General features: G+C 59.8%; 3 protein-coding genes across 6 annotated transcripts in view; 1 reads left to right on the top strand and 2 right to left on the bottom strand.

Moving 5' to 3' along the window:
- The window catches only part of LOC132418601 (paraneoplastic antigen Ma6E-like), a 302,944-nt gene that overhangs the window by 7,638 nt on the left and 270,503 nt on the right, over positions 1-24,803 (top strand). The window lies entirely within an intron of this gene.
- On the bottom strand, positions 8,090-10,177 carry LOC132418306 (paraneoplastic antigen-like protein 5). Its single transcript, XM_060002125.1, has one exon. It carries the CDS (start codon positions 10,175-10,177, stop codon positions 8,834-8,836), a length of 1,344 nt encoding a protein of 447 aa, XP_059858108.1. The 3' UTR covers positions 8,090-8,833.
- The window catches only part of LOC132417974 (paraneoplastic antigen-like protein 5), a 55,275-nt gene continuing 43,797 nt past the window's right edge, over positions 13,326-24,803 (bottom strand). For 2 of the 4 annotated variants that reach the window (XM_060001860.1, XM_060001861.1), the window contains one exon: positions 13,356-13,437. The gene's annotated coding sequence lies outside the window, so the exon portion shown is untranslated. Of the gene's footprint in view, positions 13,438-24,803 lie in introns of all 4 variants that reach the window. The other 2 variants (XM_060001863.1, XM_060001862.1) reach the window with 2 other exon arrangements.

Here is a 24,803-nt window from a genome sequence, read left to right as displayed (position 1 = left end):
CAGGGCGGCGCAGGGCACACGGGAGCTGCTGCCCATCAGCGGGAAGCTCTGACGTTCTCTACGTGCGCTGAGCCTGCCCCCTGAGGGGCTGGTGTGAGTTGTCTCAGCCGTGGCCCTGTTTCCCGAGAAGCCCCCATTCCCCAGCCCCAGCTAAAGTCTGCTCTGAGCTCCAGCCTCCTTGGCAAAGGGCTGACCTCCCGCCTGGCTCTCGCCTACCCTCCTCTGTGGCAAATATCGCCGGCTGCTGCTTTAGGGGCCTTTGTGAGCAAGTGCGGGGCCCGGGCCTGTGCCTGTCCGTGGTCCCTGAGCTGGGACTGGGCACAGGGATAGGGCTGGGTTGGTGGCGGGATGCAGGGTGTGAAGCCAAGTGACATTCACAAGACAGCAGCAGGGTGTAAAGCCACGTGTGAGCAAGCATCCAGGAGGAGGTGCATCCGCAGGGCCCTGAAGGGCACAGACACTCACGCCCCGTGGGGATGCGGAGAGTCCTCCAGCCTGGCGGTCCCCGTGCTTTGAATGCAGGCTTGCCGCCTGCCTGACAGCCAGTGTGCCCGGGGAAGTGAGCCTGCAGGAGAACGTGGGGCCACCACGCCGCTGGGACAGAAGGGAGCAGAGTGGGCAGTGGAAGGAGAGAGCAGGGCCCAAGCCTGAGCATAGGAGCCGCCTTCAGAGGGCCGTGCCTCGGACCGCCACGTCCGGGACCCTTCTCCATCCTCACGCCCTCAGTCCTAGACCCTCACCCTCCTCCCTGGCCCTCGTGTCCATTTCACGAGAGATGGTGACCTGATGGGGCTGGGGAGGCCACGTGGGCAGAATCCAGTGTCAGGCTCTCATGGGCACTAATGCCCGGCTTCCCTGTGTTTTCTCCATTATGTGGCCTGAGGCGTCAGGTAGTAGGACCCCGTGGAGGACAGCTGAATCCCCCTTGACTGTTGGGGAGACAGGTCAGGCCAGTGCGGGGATGGGTCTTTGCACGCATATGATGCTTAGCTTGAATAAGAGTCCTTCTAGTGACAAGCTGATCAAATCATGGAGACTCCCTACGCCTCGATTTCTCCATCTGTAAAATGGGCCTCCTAACAGTACCAGGCAAAAGCATTGGTGTGGGTTTCCCCATGATGTGACCTGCTTGTAAAAAGCCTGGGCCAAATGAAGTGGTCGGTGGCTGTAGCTCTTGTTACTGAGTGTGTAAGAAGGATGCGCCCTCCCCCATGTTGTGAGGATTCCCGACCAGTGCACGTCTTGGGATCCCCACGTACGTGGGTTAGCGCAGTTTTTCTTTCCTCGTGAACATTTGTTGTCAGAATGCTTGGGCTCGCCTTCCTCGTCTTCTCGCTTGTCCCCGTTCAAGATGAGGCGGTTGATCTGAGGTGTCGCCTCCATTGGAACACGGGTGTTTGCAGCTTTAGGTCCCAAGTGCCTCTTTGGCCGCGTGCCATAAGTCCTGGGGGCTTTGGTATGTGTTTTCTTCATTTCAAAGTATTTTCTAGTTTCCCTTGTGATGTCTTGTACGTTCCCTGGGCTATTGTTATGGACTGAACTGCGTCCCCCCAAAATTTGCATGTTGAAGCCCCAATCCCCTAGAACCTCAGAATGTCACTGTGACTGGAGTTAGTGGTTCTTAGGTTGAAATGAGGCCATTAGGATGAGGTCTAATCCAAGATGGCTGGTGCCCTTGAGGGAAGAGCGGATCAGCACACACAAGGAGAGAAGGCAGGGGCTGGGGGTGCATGCACAGAGGGTGACCACGTGAGGGGCGGTAAGAGCACGGCCACCTGCAACCAAGGAGACCGGCCGCAGTACAAGCCACCCCTGCTGGACCCTCCCTCTCGGCCTCCTGGTCGGAACCACCGTGAGAATCTGTGTGTGCTGTTTCAGCCCCTCATCCTGTGCTGTGGGATTTGGCATCGTCCCAGACTAATGCGGTTATTTGGGGACGCACGGCTCAATTTCCCTCTCTTTGCAGATTTCCCACATTTCCTTCTGTTATTGAGGTCTAATTTCACTCTATTTTGGCCAGAGAACATAATTGGTATGATTTCAGCCCTTTTGTTTGTATCCCCTTAAGTTTACTGAGGGATGCTGTGTGGCCTGACGCGTGGAGTACCCTGGAGAACGTTCTAGGTACGCTTGACGAGCACGTGTCTATTCTCTTCTTGGGGCAAATAGTCTACACATGTCATGAGACCTAGTCTTTGTACAGTGCTGTTCAAATCTGTGATTCCCGTACTGCGGTGCTGTCTGGTCGCTGTACCCATAATGAAAGCAGGCTGTGTTAGTCTGCTTAGAGCTGCCATAGCCAAGTCCCACAGAGGAGGTGGCTAAAACTACAGAAATGTACTGGGTGCCAGTCCTGGTGGCTAGAAGTCCAACGTCAACTGGCTGGAAAGTGCAGTCTCAGGCGAGGGAAGGCGTCTCTTCCTGGCTCGCAGACACCTGGTTTTCTCTTGGTCCCTCACTTGGCTGCTTCTCTGAACAGGTTGTGGGGGAGAAGGGAGGCACGGAGAGAGAGTTGGGGGGGAGAGAAATGGAGGGAGAGAGAGGGTGGGAGGGTGGAAGAGAGGCTGAGGGAGGGAGGGTGGGAGGGAGGAAGAGAGGGCGAGGGAGGGAGAGAGAGAAAGGGAGGGGGGCGAGGGAGGGAAAGAGAGAGGGGGAGAAAGGTAGGGGGAGAGAGAGAGAGAGAGGGAGGATGGGAGGGAGGGAGATCTTCGGTGTCTCTTCCTCTTTGCCAAAGGACACCGCTCTTGTCGGACTGGGGCCCCACCCTTGTGACCTCATTTAACCTTACTGACTTCCCCAAGGGCGCTATCTCCAAATACATGCGCCTTGGGATTAGCACTGCAACAGGTGGACTTAATGGTTGGGGTGGGAGCTGGGGGATCCATTTGAATCCATCACAGGGGGGACCGAAGTCTCCCACTTCTACTGTAGACCGGTTTCTTCCGTCCCTTCTGTCCATTTTTGCATCGTTCATTTAGGGCGCTGCTGTTGGGCTGCTCAAGAGACCCCCCTGACGTGCACTAGCTGTTGCATTGTGACAGACGGGAGCGGCAGATGGGACCACCCCTCACCCGGGCAGACCCGGGGCTCCTCTGGCTGCTGGTGCTTGGATCATTCCTGGTACCTTGGGTCTACTTCCCCTCCTCCCCCAACCCACCTGTTTTTTTCTTTTCTGTGTTTCTGGCCACCCCACAAGGCTTGGGGGATCTTAGATCCCCGACCAGGGATTGAACCCGGGCCACCGCAGTGAAAGCATAGAGTCCTAACCCCTGGAACTCCAGGCAATTCCCGCTCCCCGCCCCCTCCTTAGCAGTGTTTGGGAGGGGATGTCGCCCTATCGCTGTGACAGCCACAGAGTCCTGGCCAGGTCCCCCAGCCCATCCCCCACACGTGGAGGCAGCAACTGTGAGCTGGGGGTGCGCCCTGGCCTTCAGTGCTCTGTACACATCACTGGGCACTGACCACAAGGACTCGCGGTATAAGCGCGACACCCCAGCGCCCAGAGGGTGGTGGAGCATGGCGCCCTTGAAGTGTTTAGCTCGAAAGGCAAGGAAAAGAGAACCAGGAAAATGTCTCCAGACGCAGGACCCACAGTGAAAAGCAAACCTCAATCCTGCTGTCCAGACACCAGAGAGCACCCCCAAACTGAACACCCGCAGGCCCCTGCCAGGGACCGTCACCTCCACACCTGTGCGTCTCAGGACAGTAAGGGCTCTTTTCAGGCCTCTGACCAGGGGAGGCCTGAGCTCTTCTCATCTGTCAAATCGAGACCCTGCTGGACACGATGCCCCCGCAACTGTGAAGCCGCGGGTGCCAGGGCCTTCCTTGTGCTTGTCCAGCCCTTCAAGGGTCTTTCTAGTGGGTGGACACAGGGCGTCTGAGGGGCTTCTCCAGGTGTCTGCTAGGTGCCCGCACTGTGCCGGGGGTGGGCTGTCACCTGTCATCGTTTCCTGCTGAGGGGACTCAACTGCTCAGCCACGCCCAGGACGGAGGCGCCAGACACGTGTTGGGTGGAACATCGCTCTCATGTCCCCGTGCTCTTTACTGCCCTGCAAGGTTCTGGCCGCGTTACCACCTCCGTGTGTCTGCAGGGTCTGCCTGGTCAGGGTCCTCTGTGGGCCTGCCTGGAGGGGCCGGGTATTCCAGGAAAGAGCGGGAGCCCACGCAGCGATGGCAGAAGTGGCTCAGCGGCCGACGGATCAAGGTCAGGGAGGCGGCAGGCCTGGCGGCCACCTCAGGCATCCAGGGTGCCCAAGAGGCAGCAGCGCGGCCCCCGGGAGCTGTGCGGGGGGGGGAAGGCTGAGGACTTGGGGGGTGCGGCGGCCAGGCCCGGCACGGGCCAGGGAGGACTCATCTGGGCGGGAGGCCAGGCGCAGCAGAGCCAGGGGACCTCGGCTGGCTGGGCCACCTCTGCCAGGACAGGGACTAGAGGGACCAGAACCTGCACGTTGGGATCCGGCGCTGGGGGCTCGGCTGCTGTCTGAGGAGGGGCCGGAGCGACAGAGTCAGTCCCGGCCAGGGCGGAGGCATGGTCGAGTTGCGGGTAGCTCGGGGTCCCCTGGATGTGCTCAGGAGACGGTGGGAGGCCGTCCTGCGGCTCCGCGGCGCTGGGCGCCGGGAGGTGCCCCGGGGCTGCCGGCTCGCCGTCCACCTGCCCGGATGCTGGTTTAGTGTGTACTCTCGGCTTCATCCTCACCAGGAGGTGCGGGCAGTCTCTCTGAAACAGGGGACTGTGGTAGAAGTGTAACTGAGGTCGCGGTTGAGAGAGAAAAGGAAACCCCGAGTCACAAAAGAGTTGCTCGCAAGCAGCAGCCGCCTGGCTGGGCCCCTGGGCGCCCTCCCCCAGCCGACCCAGGGCCTCTTTGGAGAAAGCGGGACCCGGTCCCAGCAGGACGCTGTGCCCCAGCTTTGACACCCCCGAGACTCGCTCACTCACCATCACCTTTCGCCCTTGGAAAATGACTGAAAATGGCCCCTTAGGACGAGTACAAGGCCCACGAAAGGGGACTTGGCGTTTGCAGGTACGAGACTGCAACAAGGTTCGGTAGCTTTCTAAGGAAGTGTCCGAATCGCCCCCTGGCCAGCACCTCCAGGGGCCAGACCGGGGACGCTGACTGCTTCCCAGGAAAGGACCTGCGCCCCCACTCAAGTGATGCTCTGGAGCTATGGGAGTCAAGGGGGCACACAGACCTCCCCCCTCCCCCCGGCGGGCCACTGTCCCCGAGCAGGAGGACGGGAAGGGCCAGCGTTGCAGCAGTGTCCTCTTGTCCCCCGCTGTGACTGCGGGTCAGGCACGAGCGGCACTGCCCACGTGTCAGGAGTACAGGATGACACCTTGCCCGCGTGTGCTGTGAAATGATCACCACAGGGGGTCCAGTTCACACGCATCACCTCACACAGACACAGCAAAGGGAAAAGGAGGAGGGAGAGAAGTGACGTGCTTGTGCTGAGAACGTTTCGGGTCCCCCCATAACAACGTCCCAACACAGCGCGCGGCACTGCCAGCTCCGGCCGTCACGCCGGTGCCCAAGTACCACCTTTAAAGGAAGCTCTCCCGACACGCCTGCCGCCGTCCCAGGCGGCCCCGGGGTTGGCACCCGCCCCCCACCCCCGGGCCCAGCGGCTCAGCCCCTGGAGAGGGCTCCTCCCCCGCCGTCCCCCGCCCTCCTTACCTCGCTCAGGACGTGGGCGGGCCGCTCCTTCGTGGACAGGTTGGTCACGCAGAGGGACATGTGCATGTCCTGGTACACTTTGCTGAATCCATAGCGGTTAAGCTGGCGGATGAAGCTCTCCACACGTTCTGTCTTGAACACCTTGTCTAGGCCGCCCCTGTCCAAAACCTCCTTTTGAAACAGCGGCCTGTTGACGCCTATGCAACTCCCGTCTTCATTCCACCCAATGGATGCAAAGCGACTGCTGTGGACGATCGTCCACAGCTTCCTGGGAAAGGGGTGGAAGAGCAGGCTGCCTTCCCACACGGCCTCGCAGGCGGTGCGAGGCCTTTTCAACAAAGGCTCTTCCGTCAAATCCTGGAAAGCGGCTTCTCCAGGCAGCAGCCTGAGGTCGGGGTGCCCCGCGGGCACGGGCTGGTCCAGGGCGAGGGACTGGGGGGTGCAGCTCCCTGAGCCGAGGGCCGGAGCCGCTGTGTCGGGAGGAAGAGGCGCCTCGCCGAAGCCGGGCGCCCTGCCTGCGGCGGGGCCCTTCTCGTCCGCAGCCATGCGGAGCGCGGCGTGCCCCTCCGCCACGTAAACGGGACAGTGCAGCGCGGCCGGCAGCACCCTGGGCTCACACTCCCGCTCAGCCCCTCACAGAAGTGCTCCGGTTGCTCGGGGGTGACAGCACAGCCCAGCCAGGAAGTGACATCCTAAAGGGCAGGCCCGTCAGCATGTCAGCCTCCTGCTTCACGCCCGTCATCGCAGGGGGCACGAAGACACTCGTGCACGGGTGCAGAGCCGCAGCCCGAGTGCTCGTGCAAACCGGGCACGGCCTTCTGGTCCCGGAGCCCCCGGGCCAGGCAGACGTGCACGGACCCACGTGTGACCCACGAGGTCAGAAGTCCTCCTGTGTGTCCCCTGGCCTTCTGGGCCGTGCACAGCACCCATGATTTCAAGCACGAGCATCGCCCGAAATGCGGCCCACGTTCAAGGTCGCTAAAACTTTACAATTCACCTATGAAATGGAAAAAAGCGCTCACCATCTCTGGGTCTGCAAAGTGCCTACCCTACCCTCTCCCCGGAGAGGTGTCCCATGGGTGCTGAGCAGGAATCGGACTCTGGACCCCCGCCCTCACCCGCAGCAGCCCTTTCCCTCCATTGCCCACAGCAGAGGCCAGACTCAGATGAAACGTTCAGGGAAATTTATTAAAGAGAAACATTGACTGAAACCATTGAACACAGGGCATAACAACACACAGAGGAACTTCTAACGGCCAACGGAGCTCACGGGTCCCGGCCCCACCCAGGGTCCTCAAAAAGGTGCCTCCGCTACACCCCACCCGGCGGCCCTCCATCTCCCCACAGTCTCCCTTCCTGAGGGCCCCGCGGGTGGCCTCTCGCCAGGAAGATGGGCGCCGGCCATGCCCGCTCCCCCCAGGGCAGACCCTCCATTTCTGGCCCACATGCCCGGGGCCTGGCCCTGCCCTATGGCGGGCACAGGACAGTCCCACAGCAGGGCGCACGCCACCGAGCCGGGGACGTGGAGTCCCGAGGAACAACGGGGTGGCCCAGCAGAACACAAGCCCTGGGGGGCCTCCTGCAGACCTCCTGCAGCCCCGGTCAAGGTCTTCCTTCGAAGGTCGCAGGTGGGCTCCCAGGTCCTGGGGTGGGCGCTGGCTGTGACCTCGTCCATCCCGTCCTTCCCGCCGGCTCCTGGGACTGGGCTCGGGGTCTCCACGCCGCGCAGGGCTTGGGGGAACCGCTCAGAGGAGAACACATGCACATTTCCACAACAACAGGCAGCGCTGGGCCTGAATCTATGCCCAGAAAGCACACGTTGAGCTCACGACACTGGCCCACAGAGACCAGAGCCTTGGCTGGCACGTGGCGCATCTCAGGGCTCTGCGGGGGGACGATGGCTAGGGTGTGTGTGTTGGGGGGAGGGGAGCGGGGGCTGGGGGGTTCCTTGACACCTGGGTCCCTCTGGGGCCTACAGGGACACATTTGGGCTTGCCAGTACAGGGAGCAACCTGCCCCAGGGGATGATGAATAGGGGTCCCCTCTCAGGAGGGAGGCCCAGGCACCTGGAGTGGCCCCTAACGACTCCCAGGCCAGTGTGGGTGGCAGCCATCTGCAGGTGCCCCTCACCCAGGCCGGGGCTGGCCACTCAGGGCTGCTCCCAGGTGGCAGGCTTTGGGGCTGGCCTTGGCATTGGCAGCTGTGAGCTGTGGTTCTCCAGGCCAGTCCCACGTCTCCAGTGGCCATGCACAAACCTAGGGAGAACTAAACACTCCTTCCTCCCGCCAACTCATTCTCTTGGACCCTGCCCGGACCCCCTCCCCCTCCCGCCCCTCCCTCTCCCCCTCCTCTCCAAGTCTCCCTCCTCCGACTCCTCCTCCTCCCTCCTCCTCCTCCTTTGGAACAAACGCTTCCCTGCACCCCCACTCACACCAAAGCCAGTTGTGGGGTACTGGGCAACCAGGGACTCAGCGCCCTGCCTGCCAAGCTGACCTGACGCTCTCGCGTGGGATCGTCTCCTCAGTGTCTGCTGTCCTTGCCCCTACTGCCCTTTCAGGCTGCAGGGGCAGGAGACTTGCTCCTGCCCTCACCTGCGCAGAGGCTCCAGGGTGCTGCCTTCCCGGGGCTCCCCTCGAGCGGTGTAGATGATCGTGAAGTTGGACCCTGCGGTGTCCCTCCGGGGCATCTCCTCTCTGCCCCACAGCCCTTCCTCGCCAGCGCCGGCTCCTCCTGGCAGGGGCGGCCCCGGGGGAGGCACCTCTAGGCCCTGCGTGGCCTGGGGGCCCGTCACACCCTTAGCTCAGAGCCCCCAGGGTGGGCGTTTGAGGGTGGCCAGAAGACAGGGCTGACGCCAGAGCCCCCGACTATACCTTTGTCAGCCTCTGCTGTGCTGGGGTCTGTGTCTGAGGCTCGGGTACGCGTCGTGCTGCGTATGGTGGCTTCCCGCTTGTGCCGCCGGTGCCTCCCTGAGCTGATTTCGGCTTCCTTGGTGGAGTCCCTAACAGCTGGTGGACGCTGCGGGGGCTGGGGCAGGGCCTCGGCCTGGCTGCCCTGCCCCTGTGCCCCAGTCAAGGCCCCCACAGTTTCTGTGGGCTGCCCCTTCCCCTCGTTGAAATATCTGTGTTGCCTGCTAGGGGAGGGGGTGCCTGGATACCTTGAGCCTATGCTTCCTGGGGCCTGGGGTGGCTCCCGGCCCCAGCCCGCATCTCGTTTCCCGGCTCTTCTGCTGCAGGCTGAGGCGCCTGCTTTGCCGGGGGCTGGTCCTCGGCCCTAGGACACGCGGCCTGGCTGTGGCCTTCCTCCCCAGTCTCGCAGCAGCGTGGCACCTGCTTGCGCTTCGGTGACAGGGTAGCCCCTTCCTGGACGGTCTGAGTGCTGCTGTCATGGAACTGCCCTGCCCGCACCATGACCGGACGGACCGGGACACTGGTTTCTGCCACTACCTGGGTGCCAGAGGCCCTGTGGCCCCCTCCTACCTGCCTCTGCTTCTCCCTGGTCACTGCCGCGGCGGTCTGCCACTCCTCCACGTCTCGAACAAGCTGCATCAACTCCAGGAAGGTGGGCGCACAGCCTCGCTGATCCAAGACCATGAGCTTGTCCCGGAGGCCGGTGCTCACGTGGGCCTGGGCTAGGATGTATTTCAGGCGAATCATGTCTGCGCTTCTCACTGGCAAGGGGCTGTGCCGCACAGCGTTCTGCAGCACGGGCTCTAGCCGCAGCAAGAAGGCAGAGACTTTCTCTCCGGGCTTCTGCAAGGTCTGGAGCAGCTGAAAGCGAGCGGTTCTATAGTTCTCTTTATTCCCGAAGATCTGCTTCAGGGCGTCCAGGCACTGCGCCACGGTCATGGAGCCACTGTTGGCCCGGAGCATCCGCACGATGGACAGGGCGGGGCCGCGCAAGCTCTCCAGCAAACGCCGCTGCTTCTCTACCTCAGACACCCGCCACATCTGCATCATCTGAGTCACCTGCTCCAGCCAGGCTTCAAAGTTCTCTTCGCCCGGGCCTGGGGAAGTGCTGCCCGAAAACACCTTCAGTTTTCGGTACCACATGCTTTCTCGCAGAGGCTGCGGGTCTGGCGGCCTGACTTGGGCCAAGCCTTTTGGCTGTCCCTCCTCGGGGCGAGGGCTATACCCCAGGGTTTTGACCACATCTACCATTCTCCGGCCCTCAGCTTGCAGGAAGTGGTTCAGTCTGTTGATAAGTTCATCATCTGGGCTACGGGGCTTCACCACCACTTCCCAGGCACCTCCCTTTCCTGGGATCTGACTCGGCACCGTAGCGTAATTGACCTGCTCGGCCAATCCAATGAGAACTGCCTTAGAGCTGTCTTCCCTTCTGAACATTCTGCCCAGCACCCTGTAGGCACACAGGGGCTGTAAGCCCGCCTTCAGGGTCTCTTTAATTTCCTCTTCACTACACTCCACAGGGACGCCCACGATCAGCAGGGCCTTCCTGGGGTCCAGGTCCATGCCCTTGCACCAATCCTCCAACAGATTCACAGGCATTGCTCCCACTATCTATGGACTGATCTAACACTAGGGGCAGTAGTCAGCTCACAGAGTTTGAGCGGGACTCAGGGAATTCTGAGCCAACGCCGAGTATGGAGGCAGAATCGCTCCGGGTTTGCACAGCCTATAATGCAAATGGGGTGAGAGCATCGTTCACGCGCACCCTCCCACCCCGACTCAAAGCCCACGCACTACCCCCACTTCTGGTCACAGAGATCCAGGCCCTGCTTTTCAGGGCTTCCCCAGTCATTTGCTGGAGAGGTGTCTTTAGGCCAAGCGCCCCTCCCTGCTGACCTCGGCTTGCCGTGCACTCCTCCTCAAAGTCCAAGGACTCCTCTGTGTGTACGGCAGGTGCCTGTGGTGAAAAGGTCAGCGTCAGGAGGAGGGGCCTGACAAAGCCCGCCAAACGGGAGAGGACAGCAGGCTGTCCCACTCCCTGCCTCAGGGCTGTTCAGGCCCAGGGCACCTGGTACCCACTTCTCTGGGGCAAAGGTTGGAGGACGGAGATGTGAGTTCCCTCCTTTCTCAGAGAATGTCTGACAAATGAGAAAGATGGTTGGAGCTCTCTCTGCACAAGGCAATGAAACTGGTGGGTGTGGAGAACGTGTGACAAGCTGCAGTGTTGCCGTGGATACTGAGAACGGCGGGGACCATGGGTTTCCATCGCAGAGGGGTGCTATGTGGTAAAGGTTAAGGAGCAACAGGGGATGTCACTGGCCTCCAACCAAAGAAGTGTCCTGTTGTCGCTGGAGGGGAGGGGACATGGGGGTGGGCGGCAAGGATCACGTGCTGAAAAACAGTAGCCTACCGTTTCAAACTGTGTGGAAGCTAGAATCAGGGACAGAAAAGGGACCCAAAAAGGGTCTACAGTGCCACACTGCTGAAAGACAACCGTCACCCTAGGTGTGACCCCACCCTGTAGACCCTGGAAACCCTGGCAGGCAACCCCACCCCTCCGGCTTTTTGCCAGGAAGTTACAGAAGCCTCTCCCGACATACGTCTACGTCACAGCCGTTCACCATGCTGACTAGGGACCCACCGGCAGTGCAGATACGGGGATTCCACCCACACGCAACACTAGGCCTGCCCTCTAGCTCTGCCCAGAGGCAGCTCCCGGTGCTGGGGAGGTGGTACTGCCTCACTGCATCTGTCTAAGGCGAGGCAGAGGTGCTTTGCTACGGTTCCACCCCACACGGCCCTGCTCAGGCTGTGCCAATTCTGAGCCTACAGAGGCACTCTGGTACAGGGATACAGGAAACTGCTCAGGGGGCGGGGGGTGGTGGTGTGATGAACTGGGCCATTGGGATTGACATGTATACGCTGATGTGTATAAAATGGATGACTAATAAGAACCTGCTGTAAAAAAATAAAATAAAATTCAAAAATTCAAAAAACAAAAGAAAAGAAACTTCTCAACTGGTATACAGTGCTAGTTCCGGAGGGATCCTACAGTATGATTATTGCCCCGCCCTCCAATCCACCCCCTCCCTCAAACTCTGCCCCCACTGACGCACGACGGAGGACTTAAGCCCCACCCCTGACGCCAAGCCTCCCCTCACGGAACTTTGATCCCTGTCCCCCCTCCAAGTCCCACCCCCACCCAAGCGCCACCCCCACCTAAGCCCAGCCCCTGACGCCAAGCCCCACGCTTAGGGAAGTCCGATCCCTGTCCCCACCGAGCCCCACCCCTTCCCATGTCCCATCCCCCACTCAAGTCCGATCCCTAACAAAGCCCTGCCCCCACCCAAGCCAAATCCCTGCCCCCACTCAAGGCGTGTCCCCCCCCCCTTCCCAAGCATCATCCCTGTCCCAAGCCCTGGCCTCACTCAAGTCCAACTAGTGTCCCCAAGGCTCCCGCCCTCATTCCCCTGTTGTCCCCACCCACACCTAAGCCCTCCTCCCTAAGTTCCCACGACCCCTCACACACCCGCTACCTCAAACGTCCCTCATTCCAGAGCAGGAATACACGTGGTCAGTGGAAGTTGGTGGAGACCAGGGGAGGAAGGGCTGAAGCCACCTTCCCTCTAGGATAAGGCCCAGAGCCACTAGTCCTGACCGCAATGGCTGTGAGCAGGGTTAGGTGTGGAATAGGGTCCCCTGCAATTCCTAGGCTGGTCCCTGGAAGGAGACCGCCAGACCCACCACGTGCCACGCCAGGCCCAGCAGCCATCTTGGCTCTTGTTTAGCATGTCTGTTCCCCATTGAGCGGGAGCTGTGGCGTGACAGTCACCAGTCGCTCTCCCTATTTGAATATAACAAGAGGTCAGCGCAGGGCCGGGTGCAAAAGTAAAAGCCCGGTGGGTGCTTACTAAATGAAATCCTGATCGTTTTTTTTTTTTAATTGTTCTGTTTTCTAGAGGCGGACAGCAGAAATACAGCTGCTTCCGGGAAAAATGCAAGGGCAGGAAAAATTTTCGTATTCACCAAGAGACCGAAAACTTTCAAAGGATTACATTCTCCCATTATTCCCTTGACTTCACAGCCTAGTACTACCCACCTAGTACTACCCACCTAGTACCCAAACTGCTTCCCGCCCTTTTCCAAAGAAAATTTCTTCCACAGAAGGAAGACTGGAACATTTTCCCTGGGGCCCGCGGGACTCTTAACTCGCTGTTCCAGAGAACGGCGTGGGGGGAGCTCAGGTTATCGCACTGGAAGTCTGCAAATCTGGTAGATCTTGGTAAAAATGAAAGTTCTGATTCAGGAGGACCGGGGTGGGACTGAGGTTCTGCGTTTCTCGAAAGCTAGGTGACTCCATGCTGTAGATCCCTGACTACGCTTGGAGTACCAAGGCTCTGAAGCCTGTGGTCACTTTTCGGACCAGAAGTTGTGGTCATCTGGTGACAGAATAGATTTCTTTTGCTTTATTCGGGACACAGAAGAAGAGGCTTTTCGATAACGTTTTAATAAAAATATTAAAAGCAGACAAAAATGTTAAATTAAAGATTACCTTTAAGTCCAGATATTTCCTATATCAGAGAAGGAGAACACAGACCTGAACATGCCTTAATTAGAACGTACTATTGAGAGGCTGTTAAATCATTCTCCTTCCATGCCAAGAAAAAGGGGTTACCTGCTGGCGTCAGAAAGTCTCCTGCAGACCTCCTGCCGTCCCGGTCCAGGTCTTCCTTCCGAACGTTGCAGGTGGGCTCCCAGGTCCTGGGGTGGGCGCTGGCTGTGACCTCGTCCATCCCGTCCTTCCCGCCGGCTCCTGGGACTGGGCTCGGGGTCTCCACGCCGCGCAGGGCTTGGGGGAACTGCTCAGAGGAGAACACATGCACATTTCCACAACAACAGGCAGCGCTGGGCCTGAATCTATGCCCAGAAAGCACACGTTGAGCTCACGACACTGGCCCACAGAGACCAGAGCCTTGGCTGGCACGTGGCGCACCTCAGGGCTCTGCGGGGGACGATGGCTAGGGTGTGTGTGTTGGGGGGAGGGGAGCGGGGGCTGGGGGTTTCCTTGACACCTGGGTCCCTCTGGGGCCTACAGGGACACATTTGGGCTTGCCAGTACAGGGAGCAACCTGCCCCAGGGGATGATGAATAGGGGACCCTCTCAGGAGGGAGGCCCAGGCACCTTGAGGTTCCCCGTAACGTCTCCCAGTGCAGTGTGGGTGGCAGCCATCTGCAGGTGCCCCTCACCCAGGTGAGAGCTGGTCACTCAGGGCTGCTCCCAGGTCAGCCGCCTGAGCTGGCAGGCTTTGGAGCAGGGGCTGGATGTGGTGCTGCCGTGGCAAAGCAGGGGGGCATCTCTCCCTGCCTAGTTTGGTGTCAAACATGGTCATCTTGGTCACTTGGAAGGACTGATGGTGGTGGCCACGGCCCCTTGGGGGTGGTGGGGGGGACCCAGGGGCTTGGTCTGGGCTGAGCTGGGCTGGGCTGGCCCTTCCCTCCACCCTGCTCCCCGTGTGGGGCCAGGAGGCTGTCTGGCCGGGCCTCCTCCTGCCTCCGGGCCCGGGGGCCCCCCCAGGGCCTGCTGAGCCTATTGGCCACATGAGGACTTGGAGTTGCTTCTCTCCGCAGCCCCGTCCTCATTTCCTGGCTCGTCTGGGATGGACTTGAGCCCCTCCTCGGGCTCCCAGCCCGGACCTCCTGGGCCCACCGGGGAAGCCCTGCCCATCCAGGGAGCAGTGGAGCCTCCGGGAGCCCCTGAGTGTCCCGCCTGACCTGGGCGCGCAGGTGTGGGGTCCTTGTCGTCGACGTGCACCTCCCCCTGTTCCTCCTCCACACTGTCATCCTCTGCCTTAGCTCTGGCTCTGGCATCAGCCTGGGCATTGGCCCGGGCAGCAGCCCCTTCCCCTGCCTGGGCTCTCTTGCTCCTGGCTAGACTGGCCTCCCACGCCGCAGACTCTCAGACGCTCCTCAGCATCTCCATGAGACGTGGAGGCCTCCCAACCACTCTCAGCTTTGCTCAGTGCTTCATCCAGGGGCTCAGTGTGGCTGGCCCCAGTGAGCACCTGCCTCAGGGGCACACGGTCAGCTGAGGCTCTGGTCAGGGTCCCTCTCTTGATGGCTTTGTGCAGCAGGGCTTCCATCCGCAACACAAAAGCAGAGAGGCACTCACCTGACTGCTGTTGAGCAAACACTTCACCCGGATGGTCGCCTGGGACTCGTTGTCTCCAAACACCTGGATCAAAGCCGCCAGGCAGTCCTGTGCGGTCCTGGCAGGGTTCTCCACCAGGATCCTGGGCACAAACTGCTGGGCCATCCCTCGCAGGCCTTCCATCAGCCTCCTCCTCCTCCTCTCCCTTTCCAAAACCCCACGCCGCACATGCAGCATGGCAGAGGTATGGTCTAGCCAGGCCTCACAGGATTCCTCCCCGGGGTCCGCTGGTCCCTCCCGGAAAACACGCCCAGGCGCTGGTACCGCAGGGTCTTCACCCAAGGCTGGACCGCCTGACTGATGGATGGGAGCCAACACACCCTGCGCAGCCCAAGCCTCAGCCCCAGCCTCAGCCCCAGGGCACCGGCCACACTCTCCACCGTCTGCCCCTGTTGCCACAGGAAGGGGAACGCGCCACCTAGAAACTCCTTTCCTGAGCATCGGGGCACAAAGACCATGTTCCAGGGACCTCTAGTGCTTGGGATTTCCCTGGGGACCAAAGCATAATCGACTTTCCGGTGAAGCTCGACCAGGGCCTCAGTGGCATTCTCCTCCTCTCGAAACACTTTGCCCAGCACGGTAAAGTGGCCCACCGGCCACAGGGCGGCCTCCAGAGACTCTTGGAGTCCGGCTTCATCACGGTGTTCCGGGATGCCCAGGATGAGCAGGGCCCTGTGAGCGCTGACGCGCATCCACCTGCACCGGTCCTGCAGCATCGTCACCGCCACCGCCCGCAGCTTCCTCCGGTGCGGGGCTAATGCTAGGGGTAGGAAACTTTTCCCGGTGCAGACCAGGGTGGCTGGCCCTGGGGGGTGGGGGAACGGGAATGAATTGGGGCTGGGGTCTAGGACTCAGAGAGAACCGCCCAGGTCTCCACAGCCTGTGAACACGAACAGGACAAGAGCGAGGTTAAGGCCGACCCGCCCCCCCACCTCACCCCACACCCACCACGTGCTGCCCCTCCTCTCCCCCGTGCTGCCTCTGCGGCCCAGGCTTGACCCCCGCCCCGCTCTCCACCTGCCCGCAGGGGCCACAGCCCGCTCCCCACGCCGCCCCCCCCCCGCTCCCCCCACCCCCCCCACCCCCGCCTACGGCCCCGCGAGCTGCCGCTGTCCTGCTGGGGATAGCGGAAGGTGGCAGGGTCTCCCGGAGCCAAACGCACCACCCCGGGTCTGGTACCTTCTTCGGGTCGGGGTCTTTCCTGGCCGAGGTCCCAGCAGGAGGGGCGCGAGGCTGCGCTGAGCGGCGACGGGGTCGGGCGCCCCTCTTTCCCCGGCTCTCTCTCTCCCTGTCCCTGTCCCCTCTCAGCGCTGCACGTGGGCCAGCGCGCCACCGCCTGCCTGCCCGCCCGCCACCGCTCTCTGCAGTGCGGACTCACTCGGGGCGGGGGCACAGTGGTAGCCGGGCGCGGACCCTCCGCGGCGCCCCGGTGATGGCCGGGCCATTGGAGCGCGCGGGTCACGCGGCCGGGCTGTCGCCACCGCCGCGAACGCCCCGGGACCGCGGGTGACGTCACCTGTTCCTTCCCCCGCCCCTGACGGGGCGCCGGCACCGGTGGGGACCCTCGGGGTCCGGGGGTCGGCGCCCCCACCCGGGACCCAGCCCAGTCTCCCGCCCCTCCCGGAACGAGCCCTCGGGGCGCCGGCGTGGGGAGGGCTGCACACCCCCGGGTGCCCGCCGGAGAGCGGCTGGATGGCCCTGAGGTGCGCCCGCGGACACTGCGTTCCGACAAGGAATGGGGAGCAGCGGCGTGGGGGTGGCCCTCTGGGGCTCCTTTACCAGTTCTCCCCCTCCCCCTCCCCTCCCAGGACTGGTCCTGTCTCCAGGCTAGGCGAGGAGCACCTCGCCCAGCCCAGGTGTGATTCCTCAGAGTAGATGCCACAGGCGCACACGAGCGTTCACACACACACCGCCCCATCGGAGGGTCTGCGGTCCACACGCTGCCCTCCCCGCTCGCCGGGAGGCCGGGAGCCGCAGGCTTCAGCCGCTGTGGGTGCATGACGGGCCAAGGCACTCCGCCACCCCAGTGCCAGTAGCCAGCTCCCAGGAGGGTGCCACGGTTTTGCTCGCTGCCAAGTTCAAATCCCAATAGTGGGCTTCTGCTACTTAGAGCTCAACTCCTAGCGCCTGTGTCTTACTCTGTTTCCTTGGGCAAGTCCTTGCCCCTTCTCCACGCCTTAGCGGAAGGACAGAATTGGGGTCTCCACCCGAGGGTGTGTACCAGAGAGCTGCTGTGCCGGGAGTTGGGTACTCAATATGTGCCTTGCCCTCACCAGCCTAGTGGGCTCTGGGACATTGCTCTCTTGGCCCCTCAGGGCAGCATGGGTGTTGCACCTCCCCAGAGACCTCGGGCTCTCTGGCCCTGAGTCAGCCTTCTTCCCTAGGTCCTTCCCCTTTCCTTTGCCACCTAGGCTAGATGGTGTACCAGGGCAGTCCTGCCTCTGCTGGAAACAAAGGTCAAGTCCCTGTGGGTTTCGCCACCCTGCACCTGTCCCTTCACGGGAGTCTGGGTCCATGCAGACAAGCTCTCCACTGCTCGGGTGGCAGGGAGTTCCTCTAGGGGTCACACCTCCGGATGTCGTTGCTGCCCCTCCCCCCTTCTCTTTTCTTGCCTGGCATCCGGCCAACCATCTTCTTCTGCGATTTGCTTTTCCTACTCAAGGTTTACTGGTCAAGACTTCTCCGAGTGTCCAGCTCCTGGTTGAATCGCAGCCCTGGTTTATTTGTGCATGACCCCAAGGATGGGCATTCAGGCTGTTCCTGGTCTTTGGCTGTTACAGACACTGCTGCCACCAGCACCCTGCACATGCCTGTCTGAGCCGCTGTCAGCTCAGAAGTGGTTTTGCTGGGACTTGGGCTGTGCCCATGACCGGGTGTTGCTAATCTGTTACCTCCCATGAGCGGCTGAACCCATGTTCACTCCTACCAGCAGCGTGGGAGCGGTCCTGTGGACCCCACAGCCTGAGCAGCCTTGGGTCTTGTCCAGCCTTGACCATTTGCCCACCGCACAAGGAAAAGCAGTGCCTCATTACTGTACGCCTTGCCTTTCCCCAGTTGGCGGTGAGAGCGGGTATCTTCTCAGAAGTTTGCCAACCGTGCCCGGGTGCTCTTCTGTGAATCGCCTTTGCTCATTTCCTCCCCACCACGGAGAAGCGTAGTGTTGGCCTGTTTCTGGGAGAAAGTTCCTGGCATCAAGGTTGAAGGCACTCTCATTTGTTTTACACTCACCCATCACCCAGAAGCAGGCCACCTTGGAGTTGGCCTTATAGCTGGACCTTGGCCTCCCCACGCGGCCTTACTCTCCCAGCTTTCCTATCTCGCAGGTGGTAAGTGCTGGGTAAATGAAGAAACACGGGTGTCCTCTCAGAAACCATCTTTCCCAGTTGGCCTCATGGGTGCGTGCACTCCCCGCCCTCCCACTGCTGAGGACCGAGACTGTCTGCTCTTAACACTTGCCGTGAGAATTTCTGTCTAGGGAACCTTGGCCCCAGTCCTGTCACAGATTCCACCCCACAGCGTCCTCCTTGGTTTCTGCCATGATTTGTCTGGGGTCCTTCCTCAGAGAAGGTGCTCCCGTGGGAGCAGATGCGGGACCCTTGTTGCCAACTGGCCAGCTGGCCTGCAAGCAGACTGTTGACTCATTTCCCCTCTTTTCAGCCTCCTCCCTTCCTATTCTCCCTCCTTCCATACGTACTGACTCCAGTTGCAGGACTCTCCTCCAGCTCTGCCTCCGGACACCAGCTGCGCGCTCTGCTGGGGCTGGGCCGCGATGCCTTGACTGCCTTCAGTTTGCCACCTCTCAGCCTTCCTTTGACTCCACCTCCTAACACAGCCGACCATCCTACCTTCTCAAAACACTTGCCTTAGTCTCTTGGCTTCTGTCAGCCCCGCCCCCCACCTTCAGGCTGACCGTGTCGCTCTCTGCCTTCCTGTTCTCCTTGCAACTCCCTCCTCCTCCTCCTTTGCTTGGAGTTCAATGTGGTGGAGGTGGGCTCCCAGCCTCAGCTCCGGGCCCCTTGGCACCTCTGACACCACTCTCACCGGAAGGATCTGCCTGCCGATGGCTCCAAACGTTCTGCCTCTGGGCAGGAACTCTTCCCTGAGCTCTGCGTGTGTTCATCAAACTAACTGCCCACTTGGATGCCCAAGGGGAACTTCAGAATGAAGATGTCCAGACTGGAGCACTCTATGCCCCTCAACACGCTTGCTTCTTCCCCAGGCTTCCCCAAGGGCTCTGCCTTCTACCCGGTTGCTCAAGCAGAGGTACCAGAATTCTTCCTCCCCTCTCCTCTGCTCCTCCTCCCCCATCTAACCCATCATCAGATTTTAGTGACTCTAGTCGGCGACTGCTGCCCCCGTCCACATCTCCACGGCCCCTGGCCCTGTCTACTCCTCTCCCTTCTCCCACTCTGGCCCCTTTCTCTACTTCACTCCCACTCACATGGCAGCTGGGGCAAACTCTTTGCAACGCCGCCAGACCCCACTCCTCCCCGGTGATGTGTCCTCCCTGTGGCTCCCCATCTCCTTAGAGTAAACTCCAAAGTCCTCTCCCTGGCCAGCAGCTCCCCCACCCCCGCCGGGAGCTGGCCTCCTCTTAGGCTCTCCTTCCCATGCCACCCCTGCAGCCCCCTCACCAGACTCCTGCTGTGATGGACTTCTCGGCCGGCCCCAGAGCACACCGAGCTCGTTCCCATCTGTGGCCTTTGCTTTGGTTCCTCCTCTGTGTGGGACAAGCCGCCCCCCAAAATTCCCATGGTGGCCCCCTCCTCCGCATTCAAGTCTCAGCGGAACCCCCCTCCCACCCCCTGGCCTTGGACGCCTCCCCGACTGGCCGCCCACATCAAACGTGGACCCTGGAGTACCCTCCGCTCATATTCACATCAGCAGCATTGCCTCGTGTGTCATCATGTAATAGATGCTGGCTGGGGCCTTTGCTGTGGGCATCAGGGTGACAGGGGTGGGGATGAGTTCCTGTGGCTGTGCTCACGTTTAGGAGTCCCCTGTGATGCCCAGGTAGACACACATTTTGCCCCCTTCCGTCCTCCTCCTCCCTTCACCACCACCCCCCAACTTGGGGCTCCGAGGGCAGACCGCTGGACTCCCGGATGCAGGTAAAGGACTTGCACTGGCTTGGTTCAGCCTCCGGGGTCTTCTGTCTTTGGCCTTGTTCCCCCGATTGCCAGCAGCGGGCCCTGCACAGAGCCAGTGCCCAGCGGATGTTGAGCAAGGGAGGAATAGACACAGATTCACACAGGCTCCGGGCCACTAGGTGACAGGGTGCTCCCATAACTTACCCCCTCCACCACACACCTTACTGTTGGGAATGAAGTCCAGGGGACGGCCAGCCTAGCTAAGCTCACAGAAACCCGGCAAGTGTGGCAGCAGAGAGGGTCTCAGTGTTTCTTTCCATTTGGCCGCCTGCCAGCTGGGTGACCTGGGAGATGTCCCTCAGCCTCTGAGGGTTGAGTGGGAGAGTCGTCGGCTCACAGCCCGGGAGGGGCTTCTGTGCCCCACAATTGCCGAGGGCCCAAGCTCTGCGCAGCTCGACGCGCCCCTCTTGTCTCCTCTAGGGAGAGCCTGGAGCTCTCCCCTACCTTCTCACCAGGCAGTGTCCACCCACACTTCCTAAATTTTGGCCTCAGACCAGCTCCCCACCAGCTGCAGCCTGCTCTGTCTGCTCAGTGGTCCTCTTCCTCTGCCCCCACCTCTGGGGGCTCCCAGCCCTGCCCCAAAACCTCCACAGGCTCTCGGGCAGCCAAGCAGGCCCCCTTCTTCCCTTTGTGAACCTGCCATTCCCTCACTGGCCACTCCTACCTGGGGGACAGCTTCTTCCTGGCTGCCAGCAGCCTCCGCGTCCACCTGCCCACGGATACCTCGCAAGTGCAGTTGGCTGCTTTCGGGTGGCATGGTCCTTCTGAGCGCCACCCCAACACGGTTCTCGTGCTTCCCTGACTTGAGGGTCCTACTGGGCTGGGTAAGTGTCAGCAAGTCTCCGACCTTCGCAGATCTGGTTGCTTGCAGCATGTTCCGTAATGTGCTCAGTACAGGTGTGGGACTCAGGCCACGGCCTGATAAGCGGCCGGCCTCTCTCTGCCTCGTGTCTGGCTTGGGATGGTCCCCACACCAGGAACTGGTGATGTGAGTGTGAATTGCCACAACCACTTTGGACATTCTGCGTGGAGCCATCTTAAGTAAATCGTTCATTTCCCTCCCTTGTGGCCCAGCCTGTCATTCCTACTTATTTACCCAGGACAATGGAACGCACATGTCCACAGAGAGACTCCCTCAAGGACATCCACACCAGCGTTTATCATAATGGCTCCACACCAGAACCAGCCCAAGTGCCCATCAGCGGGAGAAGGGACGAGGGACTTGCTGTGAATCCCCTACCCTGGGGCAATCCTACACAGAAGTGAGAACCAGCGGGCTGCAGACCCTCGCAGCCACACGGGTGTGTCTCACAGAGAGGATGCCGAGCGAGAGAAATTAGACACCAGGCTGTGGCACTGTGTGATTCCACTGGCACGGAATATGCCAAACCAGGCAAAATGGGCCTGTGGTGAAGGAACTTCAGAGGGTGGCAGAGTCTCCAGGGAGGTAGAAGCGACTGGCAAGGAGGGTGTGGCTCCTTTCTGAGGAGATAGAAATGTTCTCTGTTTTGACAGGGCGCTGGCTTAGTCGCGGGGTGGATGCGGTTTTCCAAATGCATTGAACTGTCACTTTGAACACTTTGAACAGAGGCGGTGGTGAAATAAGCCATATTCTCTGAGTCTCTGTTATGGAGCACCTGGTGCCATGGACCATATTTGGTCTCCCCAGTGTCTGTATGTCAAAGCCCTAACCCCCAATGGGACTGGATTTGGAGATAAGGCCTACAAGGGGGTAATTAAGGTTAAATGAGGTCATGAGGCCCTGATCGGATTGGAGTAGGGTCCTTATCAGAAGAGAAGCCAGAGACCTCTCGCTTGCCCTTGTGCTCTCTCTCCCACCATCTCTGCCCCCCACATTGTACAAAGAAGAGGTCATACACAGTGAGATGCCTGCCACCTACCTATGAGTTGGGAAAAGACCTCTCACCAGAAACCGACCCTGCCGCACCTTGATCTCAGACCTCCAGCCTCCAGAACTGGGAGAAAATCAAGGTCTGTTGTTTAAGGCCCCCAGTCTGTGGCTTTTGGTTATGGTGGCCTGAGCTGATGAAGACTCCTGGGTTCCCTCATATTTGCCTGGGGAAGTCACTCTTCCTTAGCGGATCCCTACTGCTCATCTGTCGATTGGAGTCATCTGCCCCTCTGTCTTGCTTGGAGGCTGTGAGGATCCCCTGTGAGTGTGTATGTGGTACTGTCTTGAAGAGTCCCTGTTTCTGTATTTTCCTGAGGTGATGCTGTGCTCCCTGCCGTGATGTCCCATCCAGGCTCTGTCTGCCTCCTGCAGCGTGCAGGGTGGGTGGTCGGGGGCAAAGCCCCAGTGAGGGAGGGGCTCGGGGAACTCAGGGGCCTTCAGCCGTGAAGACTCCAGGAATCGCAATTTCCAGGCTGCAGAGCTGGGCTGCTGCAAGGCAGGGCTGGCCCGGTGTTGTCAGGCTTGGTCCTCCTCTGCCGGCACTGTCTCCTCAGAGCCTAGCAGGTCCCACTTCCTAGGACCGAAGCCCGGGAGAGGCGGGCAGGTCTAGTCCCTCTTGACGTGCCACCTCCGTCCATGCCTAGAATAAGGGTGTGTCCTGCCCTATGACACCTGGACCCAGGGTGACTGAGTCCACTTCCTCCCTCAGGAGCCTGACCCAGCCCCACCCAGTGGACCCTCAGGGAGCTCCGAAGGCTCTGCCTGCTTGTCTGTGGACCCCTTTCCTAGGCCCTCTCTCTCCTGACTGACCTGCAGTCTTCTCCAACTGCAAGCACTCCTTTCGCCTCCAGGGGGGCCAGGTGTGAAGGGGACTGTCTGTCCCTCTCCCTTGGGAAGGGAAGGTAGGCTTTATCCTCACCCTGCCCCTCCCCACAGGGTAGGATATTCCATCCCTGTGAACTCGGGGAGCTCCTGGGGCTTTCCCCAGACAAAATGAGGACCTCCTTTAGTTCACCCAAACAAGGAGTTAAGCTGCCCCACGATGTTCCACCCATTGTAGTTATGTGCTGAGCCTACGCCGACCTGTGGGCCAGAGCAGAAACACACCCTGCCCTAACTCAGTGCATAGTCTAAGGCATGACCAGAGACCTTAAGCAAATGAGCCCCCGAGGAAACGTTGTGGGATAAACTCTTTCATGTCCGTCAAGGGGATGCATCCCAGTGTCCTAGCATCCATCCAGGTGGCAGCAAAAGCTCTTCATGTGCAGTTCCTTCCAGGAATGGGTGGTACAGAGATGCAAAGGGTCGACCAACGTTCCCTGAGTGCTTGTTCCGAATCAGGTAGGGCTCTAGAGTTCAGGGATCTGAGCGGAGAGCACAGTGGGAAATGTCCGAAGACAACAAAGGGTGTGACTCTTGGGTTTTTTTTTTCCACACGTCTATGGAGACTGGCAAAGACAATCCCCTTGAAAGCCAGGACTCTTGGTTGTCAGAGCCAGGTGCTTGAGACAGAAAAGTGACCCCTTTCAGCGTCAAGGGTCATCAAGTGTGGAGACCTCAGAGCATGGACAGTTCCCTGTAGACTGCAGCGTGGGGAGGAATGAAGGGAGGCCAAAGAGCTGTTTTCTCACTCGAAAGGAACTGAGAGCTTGTCCTGTGGATGGGACGGGAATACATGTGGAGGGACTGCAATTTCGGTTGTTTGTTAGATCACTCCCGAGTCTTTGTGGCTCTGCCTTAAGTATCATGCCTGCTGATATAGAGACATAAAATGGCAAATATGACTAGTGCTATGAGGAAAGGTACACAATGGTCTAGGACAACTCTCTAGAGGGATACGAATCAGTCTGGAAAGTCAAGGAAGTCTTCCCTGGGGCAACGGTGCTGACAACTGAAGGACAGGTAGGAGATGCCCAGGGGAAGAAGGAAGGCAGGAACGTTCAGGCGGAGGGCACAGCAGTGTTCACAAGTCCAGCGGTGGGGACAATATTACGTAAGACAGGCTGAAATACGGCATATGGGACAAGGGTGGGAGGCTGGTTCGAGATCATCAGGACTGGCAGACCGATAACACACCTCTTCACACCAGGTGAAGGACTCTAGCCCTAATTCAAAGCACAGTGGGAAGTCGTTGAAGGATTGCTAAGCAAGGGACTAATGTGATCAGATTTGCATTTTAAGAGGTCACTCCTGCTGCAACGTGGAGAAAGTTTTGGCGGGGACGAGGGGGTCTTTCAGAACACCACTGAATGGGCTGCTGCAGAGCCCTAGCCGGCAGAGGACAGTTTAGATGGGAGGCAGTCAGTGTTTGCTCACAAACCCCCTAAAAAAAATCTCTGAGAAACTATGCATCCCCTCACACATGGCAGTTGGCATCTAAAGCTCTCACTCTAAGTTTAAATACTTGTAAATACATCAGTTCTGCTACACTGTAAATGTTGACATTTGAAAATGAAACTTTAACACCACAATTTTGATGGCATCCAGTGAAATCTAAATACAGGTTTTCCCTGCTATCCAAAAGCAGGATGTTCCTCTGAAACCTTTCCTATGCTGAAATGGCAGCAAAGAAGCAATGACCCCAGGGCACATCTTGTTCACGGATGCACAAAATAAATCTGAGATCAAGCACAGATGCTCACAGACACATTTCAAAGCTCTGAAGGCTCGATGCTGAGATGCTGACTGTAGTTCCTGCGGAAGGAGCTTGGAGGTGCCACTCTTGCTGCAGCTCAGGGGCGCGCACTGCCTCTGTCGTGGCCCCCGGCAAAACACACGCTGAACACGTTGCAATTTTCATTTTTCATAAATTCCCTTTGGATTTCTTTGGTTAGCGAAAAGAGGTACTGATGTAGGTCTATAAAACGGAAGTGGCAGCATAAAACTTTCGAAAGCAGAGCACACCTGTATAGCAACGCTAACGTATTTCTTCTTGTAGAAGAAAAAGGAACTGTT

Source organism: Delphinus delphis, chromosome X, assembly GCF_949987515.2.
Source record: "Delphinus delphis chromosome X, mDelDel1.2, whole genome shotgun sequence".
Classification (NCBI taxonomy): domain Eukaryota; kingdom Metazoa; phylum Chordata; class Mammalia; order Artiodactyla; family Delphinidae; genus Delphinus; species Delphinus delphis.
The sequence above is the reverse complement of the archived record's forward strand: the minus strand, read 5'-3'. Positions and strand labels throughout refer to the sequence as shown.